Source organism: Nomascus leucogenys, chromosome 12 (assembly GCF_006542625.1).
Source record: "Nomascus leucogenys isolate Asia chromosome 12, Asia_NLE_v1, whole genome shotgun sequence".
Classification (NCBI taxonomy): domain Eukaryota; kingdom Metazoa; phylum Chordata; class Mammalia; order Primates; family Hylobatidae; genus Nomascus; species Nomascus leucogenys.
In genome coordinates this window covers 89,841,077-89,858,587 of record NC_044392.1, presented here as the reverse complement: position 1 = coordinate 89,858,587, position 17,511 = coordinate 89,841,077, and the positions used below count along the sequence as shown (strand labels likewise).

At 39.1% G+C, this 17,511-nt stretch overlaps 1 protein-coding gene across 1 annotated transcript; it reads left to right on the top strand.

Moving 5' to 3' along the window:
* The first annotated feature begins 313 nt into the window (after positions 1 to 313).
* On the top strand, positions 314 to 16,877 carry DNASE2B (deoxyribonuclease 2 beta). Its single transcript, XM_003260261.2, has 6 exons — positions 314 to 471; positions 3,685 to 3,862; positions 10,172 to 10,253; positions 12,700 to 12,861; positions 14,205 to 14,402; positions 16,397 to 16,877. The coding sequence occupies exons 1-6, from the start codon at positions 347 to 349 to the stop codon at positions 16,735 to 16,737; spliced, it is 1,086 nt and encodes a 361-aa protein (XP_003260309.2). The 5' UTR covers positions 314 to 346; the 3' UTR covers positions 16,738 to 16,877.
* The last annotated feature ends 634 nt before the right edge of the window (positions 16,878 to 17,511 follow it).

Below are 17,511 nucleotides of genomic sequence, written 5' to 3'. Positions count from 1 at the left end.
AAATATATTTAACATCTACTTATTAAAATGAAGTTCCCCTGCCCACTGAATTTTGTACAACAGTGTTCGCTCCAAAGAGTTAACTGTATTTCCCTTTTTTTCTGCAGAACTTTTTGATGACTTTGCAAACCAGTCAACAATTCAGCACAAAGGCATCCGGAGTCACGCTGGCATGTTGTGACAGAATCACACAATTACATGGGATCCATTCCATTCTGAAAATGCCCCGAACAGCGAACAGAACAGGTAAATGGAATCAAACGTCAGAGCCAGCACAGCCTGAGAGCGCCTTGAAACTCAGACTACACAATCTATGGAGAAAGTGTCCTGCAGTGGCATGAAATAAATGAAACAGAAAATGATGGCAAGACTGCTAAGGACATCCTTTGCTTTGCTCTTCCTTGGCCTCTTTGGGGTGCTGGGGGCAGCAACAATTTCATGCAGAAATGAAGAAGGGAAAGCTGTGGACTGGTAGGTAAATGAAATGGAAGGATTGCTGCATGCAAACAGCCTCAGTATGGGAGCTGGCCTGGCTGACTGCGAAGTTCCTAAGGCGGATGTCCATTCTCTTTCTTCCCTTTACAAATAAAGGAAGTTAAAGTGTGCAAATGGGCCAAACTCCCAGGCAGGGGTAGGCTTCTGAGTGAGGGAGTTTCCCCCTGAAAAAGAGCTGAGCAGCCCCTCTTGGGCCTGATTCACTGTTCTCAGCGGGGCAAGGCTGGTAGCCACAGAAGTGGGATTGAGCTGACAGCTTCTGTCAGCTGGCAATTTCTTTTAATTACATCATGGCTTTTCCTAACGGAACACTTCCAACATCCTTTTAAAGACTGACAGAGTAAAGAAGGCGGATTTTTTTTTTTTTTCTGAAAATGGAGCATGTGCTGCTCCTTATGAGAAGGAGAAGGGGGACATGGTCACACACAGCACTGTTTGCCTAACCTCGGTTTGTTTGGCAGTAGAGGCAGCTGCTGCCATGAGTGGTAGGTAGGTCACTGGCCTGTTGTACAGTATCAAAGACATTAAATGCTGTGTTGCATTATAGTCATGGGTTCTCCTAAAGCTTTAATTACTTTTTCACTCTTTAATTGGGATATTTAGGTTTGCCATAATGGTTGGTGTCAAGCTTTTTGTGTAAACTTCAGGCTAGAGGACACAGATATACTCAAGGCGGTAGTCAGTCTTTCATCAGTTACTGAGCTTAACAGCAGAGGGCTGTGTGGAGTTTCAAAAATATCAATATGAACCAAACATGGTTCCTACCCTCAAGGACCTCACAGTTATGTGGTAAGGGCATAGGTGGAACACTGAGGAACAGAGAGCCCAGAAACTTCTCTGAGGACGTAGTTTTTGAGCTAAGTTTTAAGAACAATTAGGAAGTAGCTGGAAAAAGAAGGGATGTGCAAAGGCATCTCAGGCCAATGAAGGAGCAATGAGGAGGTAGAGCGGCAAGAAGCAACGTGGAAATTTGGGAGTTGCAAAGTAGTTTGGTATTGCTGGAACTTCAGGAGAATACAGGAAGATGACTGGAGGTGAGGTTAGAGAGGTGGGGACAGCCAGGGGATCTGTGTGCTGAGCTACAAGGTTTGAACTTGACATTGAAAGGGAGCTACTGGAGGACTTCAAGCAGGAGTGTGAATGGTCAGATTTGCACTTTAGGAAACCCACTGGCAGTACTATGAGGGCTGGATTGGTGGGGAGCAGCCTAGAATCACAGAGACCAGGAGCACTTTTGCAGCATTACAGGTGAGAAGAGGTGTGGACCTGAGTTAAAGAAGCGGTCATGGAAATAGAAAGAAGGACATGCTGAGAAGATTTGGTGATGGATAGGCTGCAGCCAGTAGGAGAAAGGGAGATGTTAAGAAATAATTTTAGGTTGGCCAGGCGCGGTGGCTCACGCCTGTAAGCCCAGCACTTTAGGAGGCCTAGGCAGACAGATCACCTGAGGTCAGGAGTTCAAGACCAGCCTGACCAACATGGAGAAACCCCATCTTTACTAAAAATACAAAATTAGCTAGGCATGGTGACGCATGCCTATAATCCCAGCTACACGGGGGGCTGAGGCAGGAGAATTGCTTGAACCCAGGAGGCGGACGTTGCGGTGAACCAAGATCATGCCATTGCACTCCAGCCTAAACAACAAGAGTGAGACTCTATCTCAAAAAAAAAAAAAAAAAAAAAAACAAGAAAGAAAAAGAAAGAAATAATTTTAGGTTTCTGCTTCTGTGACTGCATGAATATGTTCCCTAATAGCGTGGGATGAGCAGATTTGGAGCAAAATATTATAAACTTCCTTTCAAAAATACGGAGTTGGGGGTTAATGGGACATCTTTGAGTTTAGGTTTCTCTGGACCTCAGCAGAAAGTTCTGGGCTAGAAACAGATTGAGGACTCTTGAGTACATAATTAGAGACGGTCACCCAGGAAAAATGTTTAAAAGTACTAGCTCTCAACTGGTGTGCCACGGCACACTGATCATTCACAAACCCTCCACTGGTGGGCCACCAAATTGTGATTGATATAGAAAATCATTTTTGCCACAAGTGAATGGACATATTACTTAGCAATGTCTGTTAGAGAGAATATAAGCAACTTGTTGCCAAGCTGCTAACATTTATTGAGAAAGGTAAGGAAACACACCATCAAGTCAGCACCAAAGAATAATTTCATGTTTCCTGCGACACGTGAGGACCTGACCCTGTAAGAAAGCATAAGCAGGGCAGGAAAGAGTTCACTTAAATTAAGACCGAAGGGGACCAAGTGAAGAGTGTGCAGCTTTTACGGGTTTGTGACACTGTTGTATGGCAATAGTGTATATATTATAATGTTTGGTGCACTGTGAGTGTTTAGGGGTTAATGGTGGGGTTCATGCTATTAGAAAGTATTTGGCTAGATCAGTGGTTCTCAACCGAGGGTAATTTTGCCCTCAGAGGATTTTTGATAATGTCTGGAGATAATTTTGATTGTCACAACTTGGCAGTGCTACTGGCATCTAATAGGTAGAGGGCAGGGATCTTACAATGCACAGGACAGCTCCCACAACAAAGAATGATCTGGCCGAAAATGTGAATACAGCACATTGAGAAACACTGAGCTAGGTAATCCAATAATGCCTTAATGCTGTCTTGGCTGAGCTACCTCTCCTCCCTGTGAGATATCCAAGGGAGATATACAAATGGAAAACAATAGTAAAGGAAGGAAAGGGCCTACTTAATTACTTGGTTTTAGCCTTGAATCATCAAGGCAGAGTATGCTGATAAACTGAGCTGAGGAATGCAGCTTAGGATGGGCTCAAAATACCTTCCACCATTCCTGAAGCCCAAACCCAAATCTCATACCAAGTCAGCCAACTGCATGGTCTGGGCCTTGGCCTTCTCTCCACTGTAGCCACATGGATCATGGAAGCAACAGAAAGAGCCACTCTCAATGTATATGTACTTCCACTTCAGGGACTCCACCCACCAGTATAACCAAGGTCTTAGAACATATCCAAACAGATTTTCATTTTCTTCTCTGGGGAAGAGCAAAGATAAGAGTGAAAAAAGAGGCAGAGAGCTTGAGCAAATCCCTTTCCTTAGAGGTCTTCCGTGAAACATAAGTGAGAGATATATTAAACTGTGTAACACAGTTACTGCCACAGGAAAACAGTCAATAAATATTAGTAATTCATAATCATTTTATCTGTTAGGTTTACTTTTTATAAGTTACCTAAAAGACAAAACAAGGAAAGTGGAGAGACTGGGTTAGAGTACCTGTACCTAGACTCTACAACTAGAAGCTGGAGGAAGAGTGAGCAACTAATGAATACCACCAGGAGTGTTTTGGGAAGGACATTACAACAGCTGTATGAAGCATATGCCTCTAAGGTATGTTATATAGTTAATTGTTCACTTGAATAACATAAAATGCATAAAACTGAATCCAAAGCCTTCACCAGAGTTTTCTGTTCACCCACCCAACCCCCAATCCTAGCACCTTGAAGTAAGTTAGCTCAGAACCAGCTCAAGACAACTATCTGAGTGAATCTGACTAAGACCTAAGGAAACATGTCATCATACTCTACAGCAATGCCAAATTTACTTGGCACCATGTCCAGTGGTATCACTAGGCAAGGTGTGAATTAATTGTATATTGAAGTCTTCTGGCTGCCAAAATGTCTGTCAGTTTGCTTATTCATCTAATAGAAATAGGGGGAGGAACCTCTGCTGCTACAGGGCAATACAGATCTGTGATTAACATGCTATGAGTTATGGATTGTTTATATCATGGTGTTGATCAGTGGTGGTGAGCTCAGTAAAGGGTTCTACTTGATCTTCCTTTTAATTAATTGTTTTCAAAATGATATGTTGAAAACTAGGACTCTAGTTGAAGGCCCTAGAACTAACTTGCCAGGGTGGAGATTATCCCTGCTATATCTGGACTTTATCAGGCAATGAGCTAACCAGCCAAAGAGACACAGGTAAGTAGGCCTGCTGGCTTAATATGGGCATGCTCCCAATATTCCAGGCACAATCTGTTGCTTAGTTTCAAGATACTGCTTTCCAACCAGGGATGACAAGTAAAATCAAGCCATGATTAACATCCAATTATACTCATGTATGCATTTCCTAACAATAACTTATAGACAAGCAAATATATAACATGACTCTGTTCCTATAATATGCTGGACTGTATGCTGGGCCTTTACATATGTCAAGTAATTTAATGCCCACAACAATACTGTTTTAGCCTCTGGCACTGCACATGTGTATCTGAGTATTTACTCAAAATACACAGGGAACTGTCATGGTGTGTGGTAATATTCATGTTATTTACCTGCCATTAAGACTAGCCTTCAGAGCCAAGTTACAAAGTTAAAACTTATCTGTAGGCTATTTGAGAACATGTGACGTGCCAAGCACTTTTCTAGATGCTTTTCAAAATTATTTGTCTCAACAAACCTGCTTTGAATAAACAGACGACAGCTGACCCTTGAACCATGCTGGGGTAGGGGTGCCGGCCCTCATGCAGTCAAAAATTTATGTATAACTTTTGACTTCCTAAAAATTTATCTACTAACAGCCTACTGTTTGACTGGATGCCTTACTGATAACATCAATAGTCAAATAACATGTATTTTTTATGTTATATATCTTATATACTATATTCTTACAATAAAGTAAGCTAGAGAAAGGAAAATGTTATTAAGAAAATCATTAAGGAAGAGAGAATATATTCATTCTTCATTAAATGGAAATGGATCATCATAAGTGTCTTCATCCTTGTCATCTTCCTGTTGAGTTGGCTGAGCAGAAGGAAGAAGGGGAAGGGCTGGTCTTGCTATCTCGGGTGTGGCAGAGATGGGAGAGGTGGGGAAGGTGGAAGGGGAAGCAAGAGAGGCAGGCATACTCAGTGTAACTTTCATATGAAAATACATAATGAATTCTATCTATTTGCTTTTTCTTTTCTCCAAAAATGTTTCTATACAGTAGCAATCATTTTTTCACCATTTGCTTTAGTTTCAGTGCCCGTATCACAGAAGGGTTCATGTTGTAAAAGAAGTTAAAAGCAATCTTTTTATTTTTTTCTTTTGAGACAGGATCTCATTCGACACCCAGGCTGCAGTGCAGTGGCACCATAAGAGCTATCTGTTGCCTCAACCTCCCAGGCCCAGGTGACCCTCCCACCTCAGCCTCTGGAGTAGCTGGGACTACAGGCATGCACCACCATGCCTGGCTACTTTTTTTTTTGGTGGAGGGGGCCAGTAAAGATAGGGTTTCACCATGTTACCCAGGCTGGTCTCAAACTCCTGGACTCAAGCAATCCACCCATACTGGCCTCCCGAAGTGCTGGGATTATAGACATGAGACACTGCCCCCCGCCTAAAAGCAGTGTTGAATGATCAGAATGCTTCTACCAGATTGTCTAATATTGATTTGTGTTCTTGCACCACCTCTTCTATGTCTTCTTGCTCATCATCTGGTTCTGGTTCCACTGAGTTATGTTCTATTAATTTCTCTAGTGTGGTGTCTATTAGCTTTTGAATTTCTCCAAGAATCATTTCTTGAAACCCATAACCCCCAACCTTTCTTGCCATATCCACAATCTCTTTCATGACTTTCTTGATTGACTCTGTCATAAATCCTGTGAAGTCATGCACGACATCTGGACACAGTTTTTTTCCAGAAGGAATGTATTGTTTTAGGCTTGATGGCTTTCATGGCTTTTCCTATAACAGAAATGGCATCTTCAACACTGTAATCCTTTCATGTGTTCTATCACGTGTTCCATAGCACTGACAATCCTTCCAGAGAGCACCATATGTAATGAGCCTTAAAGGTCCTTATGAACCTGATTTAGAGGCTGAATCAGAGACATTATCTTTTGGGGGCAGGTGGACAACTTTGACACCTTTGGTGTTGAACTCATGGGATTTTTAGTGCCTGGTGGCACTATCCAATACCAAAAGAACTTTAAAAGGCAGTTCCTTACTGGCAAGGTACCTTCTGACTTTAGAGACAAAGCATCACTGGAACCAATTCAGAAAAAGGGTTCTTGTTGCCCAGGCCTTCTTATTGTACAACTGGCAGCTGGTATGTATCTTTTCCCTTCAATGCTCAAGAGTTAGCAGCTTTATAGATAGGTGTAGTCCTGATTATCAACCCAACTGCGTTTGCACAAAACAGTAGAGTTAGTCTGTCCCTTCCTGCCTTAAATCCTGATGCTTGCTTCTCTTCCTTACCAATAAATGTCCTTTGTGGCACTTTTTTCCAGAATAAGGAATTTTCATCTGCATTAAAAACCTGCTCAGGAAGAAATTCTTTCCCTTCAATGATTTTCTTGATGGCATCTGGGAATTCATCTGCTGCCTCTTGGTCAGCAAAAGCTGCTTCTCCTGTTATCTTAATTTTTTTTTTTTTTAGGGCAAAGCTCTTTCTAAAATTGTCAAACCATCCTTTGCTGGTATTAAATTCTCCAGCTTTAGATGATCTACCTTCCTTCTGCTTTGTCATATAGTGACTTCACTTTTTCTCAAATCATATTAGAGTCTACGGTATTCCTTTCTTATAGCAATCTTGCACCCATATAAAAGCTGCATTTTAATTTTAAGTATGAGCTATAAAAGTATTTTGTAAAAAGTGCAAGGTTTTCATGCCTACTGGCATAGCTGCAGTGAGGGCTTCACAAATTTCCTTTTCTTTTTTCACAATGGCTCTTATGCTGGATTCACTTACCTTGAAATGGCAGGCAACTGAAGCTGCAGACCTCAATCCACAGTACATATCAAGCAATTCAACATCTTCTTATAATGTCATGACTTGTCTTTGCTTTTTAGAAGCATTTCCAGCATCAGCAGTGGCACTCAGTATAGGTCCTATGGTTTTATTCAAGGTTTCTGATATTGCCCCAAACATGATGAAAAATATGCAAGAGCTGTAAGAGATTACTTTTGACTATAGTATGCAATTTACTGGAGAGAACTCACGTGGAGGTTGTTAGTGTCATGTGGCATTTTCAGCAGATATTCACAAGACTTGAGCTCACCTCAATGGTGACAAAAGGTGGCTATCAAATTATTACAGTAGTACAGTATTACTACAGTTAATTTAATGCAGTTATGACTTAATACTACATATTTATGTTTGTTTATATTTCTTAACTGTGAATGGCACCATGTTTGGTCTATGTTTGTATATGTAAATTTTGATGAATTTTAACTTTTTATAATAGATTTGTGCATAGTTTAGGGCAGCAAATGATAAAATAGACTAGGATCTACATATATTATATGCATTCATGATGTATCTAACTTTTTCTTAATTTTTGAAAATATTTCTAGGCTATGTGGTTCATCTGTGAGGTTTTTTTCAAATTGTCAAAAATCTCCCCCTAAATTTTTTGATATATGTTTTTAAAAGCCTGCATACATATGGACCCATGCAGTTCAAACCCAAGGGCCAACCGTATTATATAAAATGAAAATGCCTGCAGCTGCTTCTGCTTCCCAGGTTGGGGATGGGGACCAGGAGCATATCTATTAGTGGGAAAATAATGCCTACGTTGGTCCTTTCCACATCAGTGAGACTGCTAGGGGAGGAAGAAGGAAAGAGCAACATTGTAAAGCCTCTGTCATTTGCCTTAGTTGGAGTAGATAGGCCTTCACTTGGCCGAATACAATAATGATCTTTGAAGGTGCAAAGGTAGCCCCACACCCCAGCAGGGAGACACAGTTAAACTGCTCTGCTAAACAAAAAAGGGATAGAAGGAAGCCAGGGATTAAAAAGCATAAGAAACATGGAGAGAGACTGGGGTGAGGCCTTATGGTGATGTAAAACCATTCAATATTTCTTACCTTTAGTAAAACCTGCCACATGCAATGTCTTGAGTGATTGGTTCTGGGGGGAAAATGACAGGAAAGGGACTGATTTCCATGCCCGATTGGCATAGAGCCAAAAGAAGAGAGCAACAGCAGTTGGTGATATCCAGGTATGACTCAATGTTCTTTGGAAGCTAGAATTATGTGCCAGAAGTGACTGTGAGAATATTACTCCTCCACCCCCTGACCTGGAATTGAACCTCTGACAGAGAGTGAAATGCAAGATTAGACCAACTGGTTTAAATCTCAAATGTGAAGGTGACCAAGGCCAATAGCTGGGTTACATTTGGAATTGTTTCTCTTCTCTTGCCTTTACAAATAAGAATCTTCCATGCACTTTCATAAACATTTATCAAACTATATTGCCTGTACTTGTCTGACTATATTTGGGGGCAGAGACTGTACCCCTCTTGTTCAACACTCAATAGTCAAAACAATACTGAACATATGTGTTAAAGGAATAAAGCTATTCAAAGGCACATGCCTACATCTACCTAGTCTTTTCCCTTTATCCATGATCTTTTCCCTTTATCAACAGCCTCTCTTCCAACTAAGGCGACAATCCACTTAACCTCAGCTGGCAGTTACACTCAGAATAATAAACTTCATTTATCATAAAAAATAAATTCCTCACTGGATCGTCCCAGAATTCCTCCATGTTGTAACCCAAAGGCACACAAATGGCCTCCTTACCACATTCAATGCAGGTTCATAGAGTAACTAACTCTTCAGAGTTCTCCAGATGATGATATGAATGCCATTCAGTAGCTATGATCAATTATGGAAAATGAAGGTAAGAAAACAGCTTACTTTTCAGTAGACAAGAATGCTACAACAGACTATGTTGTGAATTTAAAAAAAATTTTATTACATCATATAATTAAGCAACTATGAGAGGCTTCTTTATTGACTTTGTTTTCTAAGAAAAAAGCAAGGGTCTTTATTAAGGACATAGGTTATCCTTTCCTGCTTTTAATAATGTCACTCAGATTTTTTTAATATTGACATTATTGGCTTCAATAAAAGTTGTATCATCACACAAATAAATGGAACCACCTAGAACAAATATTAGCAAGTTTCTAAAACATGAAAAATAGATACTATCAGAATAATAGCTTTATTTTGCCTCTAAGATTTGGCTGTTTGAAAATTGACTCATATTTGGCCTTACCAGAGGAAATCCAATATCACACAGTAAATTTCACCACTTTTTTTAAGCAGGAAAATATCAAGTTGGAAAGGCGAAGTGACACTGAAAAATGGATTGCAGAAAAATCCTCTCATAATGGGAGGAAGGGAGAGCAGATAATGAGGAATCCTGATTAAACACAACGCTACTACCCAGCAGTGAAGTGAAGCACAAAGTGGGCAGAGAAAATCAGATTCTGACAGCCAGTTCTGTACTGTGCCTATAATATCAATGGAAAAAACCTCAGATGTAATCCTTGGTTGGTTGTTCCTACTTCATTTCCTGAACAAATAATTCAGTACTCCTTTATTATACACTGGTTGCTTAATCAGAAACTTGGTTCCAAAACAACCAAGAGAAATAGGAACATTGCCCTCACACACAGATCACAATGCATAGCGCTCCTGTCACATGAGTAAAAATCATGCATAGTTAAAAATGGACTTCCTTTCCCCTGTCTTACATGTCACAGGCTTCATATTGATGGGGAAGCTGCCTATTAGGGGAATAGATGACTTCTCATGTGTATTAATGAAAGCAATGTATTGCAGGCTGGGTAGCTGGTAGAACTGTTGTGGGAGTTTGTAAGTGGAAGATTTACGCCATTATAATCCTACTATATTCCTGCAGAGTAACAACACAGCCTATCTAATATACAATGATGGAGTCCCTAAACCTGTGAATTACAGCAGAAAGTATGGACACACCAAAGGTATGACAAAGATTCTTGGTTTCTCTTTCCTATTGGAAATCAACATTTTCTTAAATATTTCATCTTGAATATCCTTATATTCTATACTAAATAGATAGCCTTTCTTCTTAATAGTTTATTTGAGTTATTGAAATGTATGACTTCTATATCACTGGTTATAATATATGATTTGACTTGGCAATTAGAAATCCCATTTTATTTCTTAACATATTTTAAAATATTTGCTTTGCAGCAGCAGGAATCCAGGTACTGATACTGAGGACACACACACACACCAGCAATTTTATATATATATATACTACATGCACATATACATATATACATATTCATGTGTATACATATATATATGAATATGTATATATGTATATGTGCATGTAGTATATATATGTATGCACATGAATATGTATATATGTATATATGCATGTAGTATATATATGTATGCACATGAATATGTATATATGTATATGTGCATGTAGTATATATGTACAAACACATTTTAGTCAGATTTATTGAGGTATAATTTATAGAGAGTAAAATGAGCTCTTCTTAACATTCAGTTCCCTTGGAAATACACATTTTTGAAAAAGTATTTTAAATAGTTTTTTATATTAATTTTTATCATATTCTTTACATTATCACCTATAGTAATTTTTATTATACTTTCACAATTTTTTTATTTCTAAACTTTGCATATGTGTTTGTGAACTACAGAAAAATTCAAAATACAGGTAAACAAAAAAATCTATAATCCTAATGCCCATTAGATAAACCATATTTAATCCTTCCTACTTTTTCTAAAATACATATTTTAAAACATTTTTACAAAACTACTGTAATGACTGTTTTTCAACCTTTTTTCAATTTAATATATCATAATTAACTTTCCATGGCAACAAGTATTCAGAAGGTTCCAAATTCAAATGCCTTCAAGGGAGCAGGCAAATGATGTCAGCAAGTGAAAGGAGGCAGTTACTATTCAACTTGCCTGATACGGACACAATTTTCCAGGAGATGTTGAAAATTAATATTTGTGGAAAATCTCCCCAGTTTTTAAATGTTGGCACTAAATTCAAAGTTTAAAAAATACTCTGCAAGCCCAATAAAATGTATCCATAGGCTGGATTTGGCTCACAGGATGTCAGTTTGCAGCCTCTGATTTAGAATATAGTTTGTAATGGCCGACAAAGGTCATGAACTTTGAAAGCTTTTTATTTAGCAAAGTTGCTCTCCCGAATGCCCTATTTACTGGGAACCCAACAATTTTCATAACATGCTACATTCTTCAACTTCTCCTCCAACAATCTCCTACACCATTCCTGCTCTACCCTGCTAGCTGCCACAAGGCTTTGGGGAAATGGCTGTAAAGGAGTAGGGCACAGTATCAAGTGGAGGGGTTCTCTTGGCCAACAGATGCCCTGATATCCTATGGCATTTGTACCAGGAGGATAGGATTCCAGCAAATTGGCACACTCATCTGCACAGAGGAGAACTCTTGAAGGTTATCCAGTTCTGTTACACAACAGAACTTTCAATATTTTCCACCTTGACACAGGTATTGATTCTATTTCCACCCAAAGAACAACAGTATGCTTTCTTAAAATAGGCACTTTGAAAAAAAAAATAACTAGAAGGCATTTGGTTTTTAATCTAACAATTAGGCAAACACGAGTGAATCTTATGTTTGCATAGTCATATGCAAACTGGAAAGTCCAGCTATCATACCAAACCTACCATCATAAATTTCTAAACACAAAAATAGTCAGATGTCTGTTTTACAAAGTTCTTTTTGGTATGTCACAAAATGATAAAAATCTTTCTATTTTCTTCCTTATTGGCTTTCATGTTGTTTATTTTGCTGTAGAGATTTTTACAAATGTAATTAACTAGGATGCTTTAGCACAGCTTCCTTTTTTTCTCTTTGCTTCTTTTATTGGGCTTGTAGAAATAGTGACTCTTCTGCCAATAAATGGGCAACAGTTTTTTATAACAAATTATTGTGAGTACATTTCTTCATTTGATATTTTCTCTTTCAACTCTGTTTTTTAGTTGGCTTTTGAAGAGAGCCTAGCTGCTTAGCAGTGAAGACACTATCTAAATCTTGCTAGGTGACTGTATAGTTTAACAAGGTCAAATTCCAATTTAGCAAATTTGCATTCGGCCAAAACAAATTTTCCTTGTGATTTCAAAATGAAATTCCTCTTAACTCTTCACAGGATGGCTACCTTGGTTCCCTTTTTGTGGTAGCTTTTTATCAGTAATCAGGCAATGTGATATGTGCCAGAATTGTATTTGAAATCTTTGAAAAATAAGCATGATCCTTGTGATTATTAGCCTAATAAAACACTAGTCTGAAGCATAAATGGGCTTAAATGTTGCCACTGTGAACCCTATTATAAAAGAAGCTCTGTTTTTCTGATTTTATCTTTGTTAAATGTGTCTTTGGTAGGTTTACTGCTGTGGAACAGAGTTCAAGGGTTCTGGCTGATTCATTCCATCCCTCAGTTTCCTCCAATTCCGGAAGAAGGCTATGATTATCCACCCACAGGGAGACGAAATGGACAAAGTGGCATCTGCATAACTTTCAAGTACAACCAGTATGAGGCAATAGGTAAAACTAAAGCATGTGAGAAAAAAAATCAGATAACTATGTTGAAGAAAGGATTTGGAAATATATTCATAAATGTGTCACTTCATTTGTTAATCCATTCACAGACCCTCTCATACCTAGATTCTAATGCTGGCTTTGCCATGATGAGGTCTTGGGCAGGCTCGCTTACTGGGCTTTGGCTCTTAATCCACCAGTGCACTTGTTGAACTTGATCAGGGCAATGGTTTCAAATGTATTCAGGGACCTGGTAGATAACATATATGAGTGAAACAGACAGATGTCACATGGGAAGTGAGGATAGTGACAAACTGGGGTGTTGACTCGCCTAGCTTCCCTTAAAGCCTCAGCTCCATCATATTGTGGCGCTACAGGAATACAAGCCTAATGATTACAGATCTCCATATTTCTCATGAAGTACCAGAAACCTAGGGTGTGTGTGTGTGTATGTGTGTGTGTGTGTGTGTGTGTGTGTGTGTCACAGAGAGAGAGAGAGAGACAGAAACTGATTTCTAAATATGAGCTCAATCTTAATTTTGTTTTTGAAGTTTTCCAGGCCACATGTTCCTTGTAGGCCACCAACATGACACCTCTGAGCCAGATAATCTCCTTTTAAGATTTCAAGCTCAGCCAAAAATACTTAGATTTGGCAAACTGTGGTGGGAAAGGAGAAGTAGGGACAGGTTGGTAGCTAAATAGTAGTGAAAAGCAACTTGCCTATAGAAAGAAACAGGAGGTTTAGAAAATGTTTCTCATCAAATTTCCATCTTATGGCAAGGATCACTGAGTTCCTCACCCAAGTCAAGCTCTTGTCTCACTAGTTGAAAACATGTAACGATGCTGAATATCACAGAGATTAGGCGTGCACACTGAGGAGCTGATGATTCTTAAAGCTGTTTGGTACATGGGGTTCTCAACTTTTGTGTATGTATATGTACATTTAGAAGAAAAAGTATATGGTCTCCAAGGCCGGATTACCTGGGTTTGAATATCAGTTTCATCAATTACAAACTTTATATCTTGGGTGTGTGATGTAAATTCTCAGTTAATTCATCTGTAAAGTAAAGATAATGATAACAACAGAATTTACCTGAGAATATGGTTGCTGTGAGGATTAAATGAATAAACCCATGTAAAACATGTGGGACTATGTCTGGAAACTAGGAACTGCTTAACAGGTGTCAGTTATTTAATCGAAAAGTTATTTGAAGGCTATTGGTTTAAAGAAAGAAATGCCTTTGTTTTTGTGTTGTTTTGTTTTTAATCCACAACAAGATCTATAATAACAGCAGGTATTTCCATTTGTGTCTTAATTCTCAACTTTTCTTTACTGTTTCTTGATTCAGATTCTCAGCTCTTGGTCTGCAACCCAAACGTCTATAGCTGCTCCATCCCGGCCACCTTTCACCAGGAGCTCATTCACATGCCCCAGCTGTGCACCAGGGCTGGCTCATCAGAGATTCCTGGCAGGCTCCTCACCACACTTCAGTCAGCCCAGGGACAAAAATTCCTCCATTTTGCAAAGTCGGATTCTTTTCTTGACGGTATGAAAGACCATCATCAAACAACATGCTATGTAATTCTGCTGTTGAACTGACTAGGGATAGCTTAGAGAAATATTTTGAGTATTCAGAGAAAGAGAGATGAAAAAAGGGGGCAAAAGAAAAGGAAAAAGGAAAGTCAAGGATCAGTTCGAACATCAGCCTGCTAAACTTGAATAACCAGGTTGCTGAGTCAACCACAAAAGTATCTCACAACCATCCAGCCAGGGGCCAGTGAAAACTCACAGTCTCCATCCTCTGCTTGGCATGGGGCCACAGCCATCTCCATTTCTTCCATTCCCTGAGCAGTTATTTTAAGCCTTCTTTACTCTCAAGCCCTTTACACTACTCTGCCCCCTCACTCATAGCTTCCTTTTCTCCTTCATAAATAGAACAATGATCACTAGGGAGAAACCACTTCAAAATGCCCCCCCACCCCTCCAACAATCTTATCTGTTCTCCCTCCTTTTTGCAGGGTTTTCCCCAACCCCCAAAGAAGTGATGCACCCCCTATGCTCTGAAACCTATCTCAGCCTCAGCATACCTTGATTTGTCCACCTGATCTGTTCTCTGTGTTCCGTTTCAGCTCTCCCACTCCCCAGGTTACTTCCTCATAACATACAAATATGCCTAAAACCCTCCCTCAACTCTAAGGCTTCTATAGCTCTATTTTTCCTTTTCTTTCAGATTTATTTTTTTAAAACTCATCAGGGCCTTCACTTGCTCAATGTTCCTTCACTGCAGTCTTCCTTCTGTCTGTAGACACTCGAATCTCTCCCCTGTCACCAATGGCTGTCTTAGATGACCTCACTGTCTTCCTTGCTTATTTGCTTCCTTCCTTTATATGTTGAATAAAATTTACTGAATGCCTACTACTAGCCAAGACCTGTGTTAGGCACTAGAGATCTCAAACTTCACAGGACAGAGATAGTCTCTGCAGAATGTGGCACTGTTGAAATGCTTTCCTTTTTGAAACTCTCACCTTCACTGATTTTGGGGAATACGCAGTCCCCTGATCTTCCTCCCACTTCTAAGTTTCTTCTGACAGGTCCTCTTCCTCTGACTACTCTTTAGGTGACTGGATTGCCATGTGGCCCCTACCCTTCCTTATCTCATTCTACATACCCATGCTGGGCAATTCCAGCAAGCCCTCCAATGATTCTCAAGTCTTGATCTCTACCCCAGACCTCTATACTGACTGATGTATTTAACAGCAAGTGAGACATTTCTACTTGAAGGTGGTACAGCCACATCAAGTTCAACATGCCAAACTCACTGCATCATCATCCCCTACAAATCTACTTTTTCTTGTATTCTGCATAGTCACCCAGTCACTCCCCATCTCTTCTTTTTCTGACCCTTCTATCAAACCATCAAATTCAGTCAGTTCCAGATCCTTAATAACACTCACATTTATTGTATCTTCTCCAAACTCTTTGCCACTGCCATGGGTCACACCTGTGTTTATTGACACAGTTATTGTGACAGCCTTATGTTTTTCCTTTCTTCTTTCTAACCCGTCCTTCCCAATTCATCCTGCCCATTGCCTCTCAACTGATATTTATGATCATAAACCAGTTTCTATTAATTCTTTACTAATATTCCTTTAAAAACTCCCCATTGATTTCAGGAAAATCCAAACATTTTGGCATGATTTACCAAGTTCCCTAGAAACTGGCCCTGACTCCTTCTCTAGCCTAATTTTTTCCAAAGGTCTTTCCAGGACAAAGACATATATTGCTTCATTCATTTTATAGAACAGAAGATGTTTGCAAACACCAACATCATCATAGTAATGATGATAATAACTTACATTTGCACATCACTTTAGCATTTACCAAATGTTTTCTCATCCACTATCTCAATTATGTTGTTATTATTGTGCTTGTGACATCCACATATCGGGGTGAAAGATGATTTCCGTTCCAGAGTATATTTTCAGGGACTAATCTACGTGTAAATACCAACCTCACTATCTTTCTCCTCCTAAACCCTAGACATCTTTGCAGCCTGGATGGCTCAACGGCTGAAGACACACTTGTTAACAGAAACCTGGCAGCGAAAAAGACAACAGCTTCCTTCAAACTGCTCCCTTCCTTACCATGTCTACAATATAAAAGCAATTAAGTTATCACGACACTCTTATTTCAGTTCTTATCAGGATCATGCCAAGTGGTGTATTTCCCAAAAGGGCACCAAAAATAGCTGGACATGTATTGGAGACCTAAATCGGAGTCCACACCAAGCCTTCAGAAGTGGAGGATTCATTTGTACCCAGAATTGGCATATTTACCAAGCATTTCAAAGATTAGTATTATATTATGAAAGCTGTAACTAAACTTGGTGAAAGGACACAGGTACTATCATTGAAAACCTTGACAATGGGTCTTCTTCCGTTACACCTTCTTTATATTTTAAAGGCCTGTGAATATACTCATAACCTGCATATCACAAAATAAAACATTATTCTTTCATGTTTACCATTTAATCTTCTATTTAATGGTAATTTATTTACTTTGCAGTATATATCACAGACATAAACTATTATACACAACTGAGAACAGAGGAAATAAAAAGAAAAATATTTTTCCACATGAGTCAACTCCCAATTGTTTATGGATTGACTGGCCACCTAGTAGATTACATTTCATCTCCTTCACAAAGACTTCCCTGACTCTCTTCCCCACCCTTTTTTGAAGAAAAGCAAATAACTCTGTCTGCATATTCTTCCATACTATTTGATCATATTGCTCCTAAAGTTCTTTCTCACTGGTTTACGGTTAAGACTTGTTTGTCATTCTTTCAGCTACTACTTACTAATTGGATGATCTTGAGCCATTCACTTGGATTCTCTGAACCTTGTTTTTTTTTAATCTATGAAAGGGAGATAATAGCTAGGTATGTTCAAGCACCCAGCACAGAGCCCGGCACATAGATGACACTTAAAAATAATGGTGACATTTGAGTTTGAATTCCAGCAAAAAAAAAGACAAATAAGTTTCAGAAATGAGTGATATTTTACAAGAAGAATGTTAAAGTCACATTAGGAGAAAAAAAACTGCATAAGTGCGACTCATCAACTTGAAGGAAATAAAGAAGTGTAACATAATGA

Excerpts from the sequence above, each read along its gene's own strand:
- DNASE2B (XM_003260261.2), top strand. The coding sequence starts at position 347 with ATGAAACAGAAAATGATGGCAAGACTGCTAAGGACATCCTTTGCTTTG. Across the intron at positions 12,862-14,204 it reads CAACCAGTATGAGGCAATAG|ATTCTCAGCTCTTGGTCTGC; the intron begins GTAAAACTAAAG and ends TTCTTGATTCAG. Across the intron at positions 14,403-16,396 it reads GTCGGATTCTTTTCTTGACG|ACATCTTTGCAGCCTGGATG; the intron begins GTATGAAAGACC and ends CCTAAACCCTAG.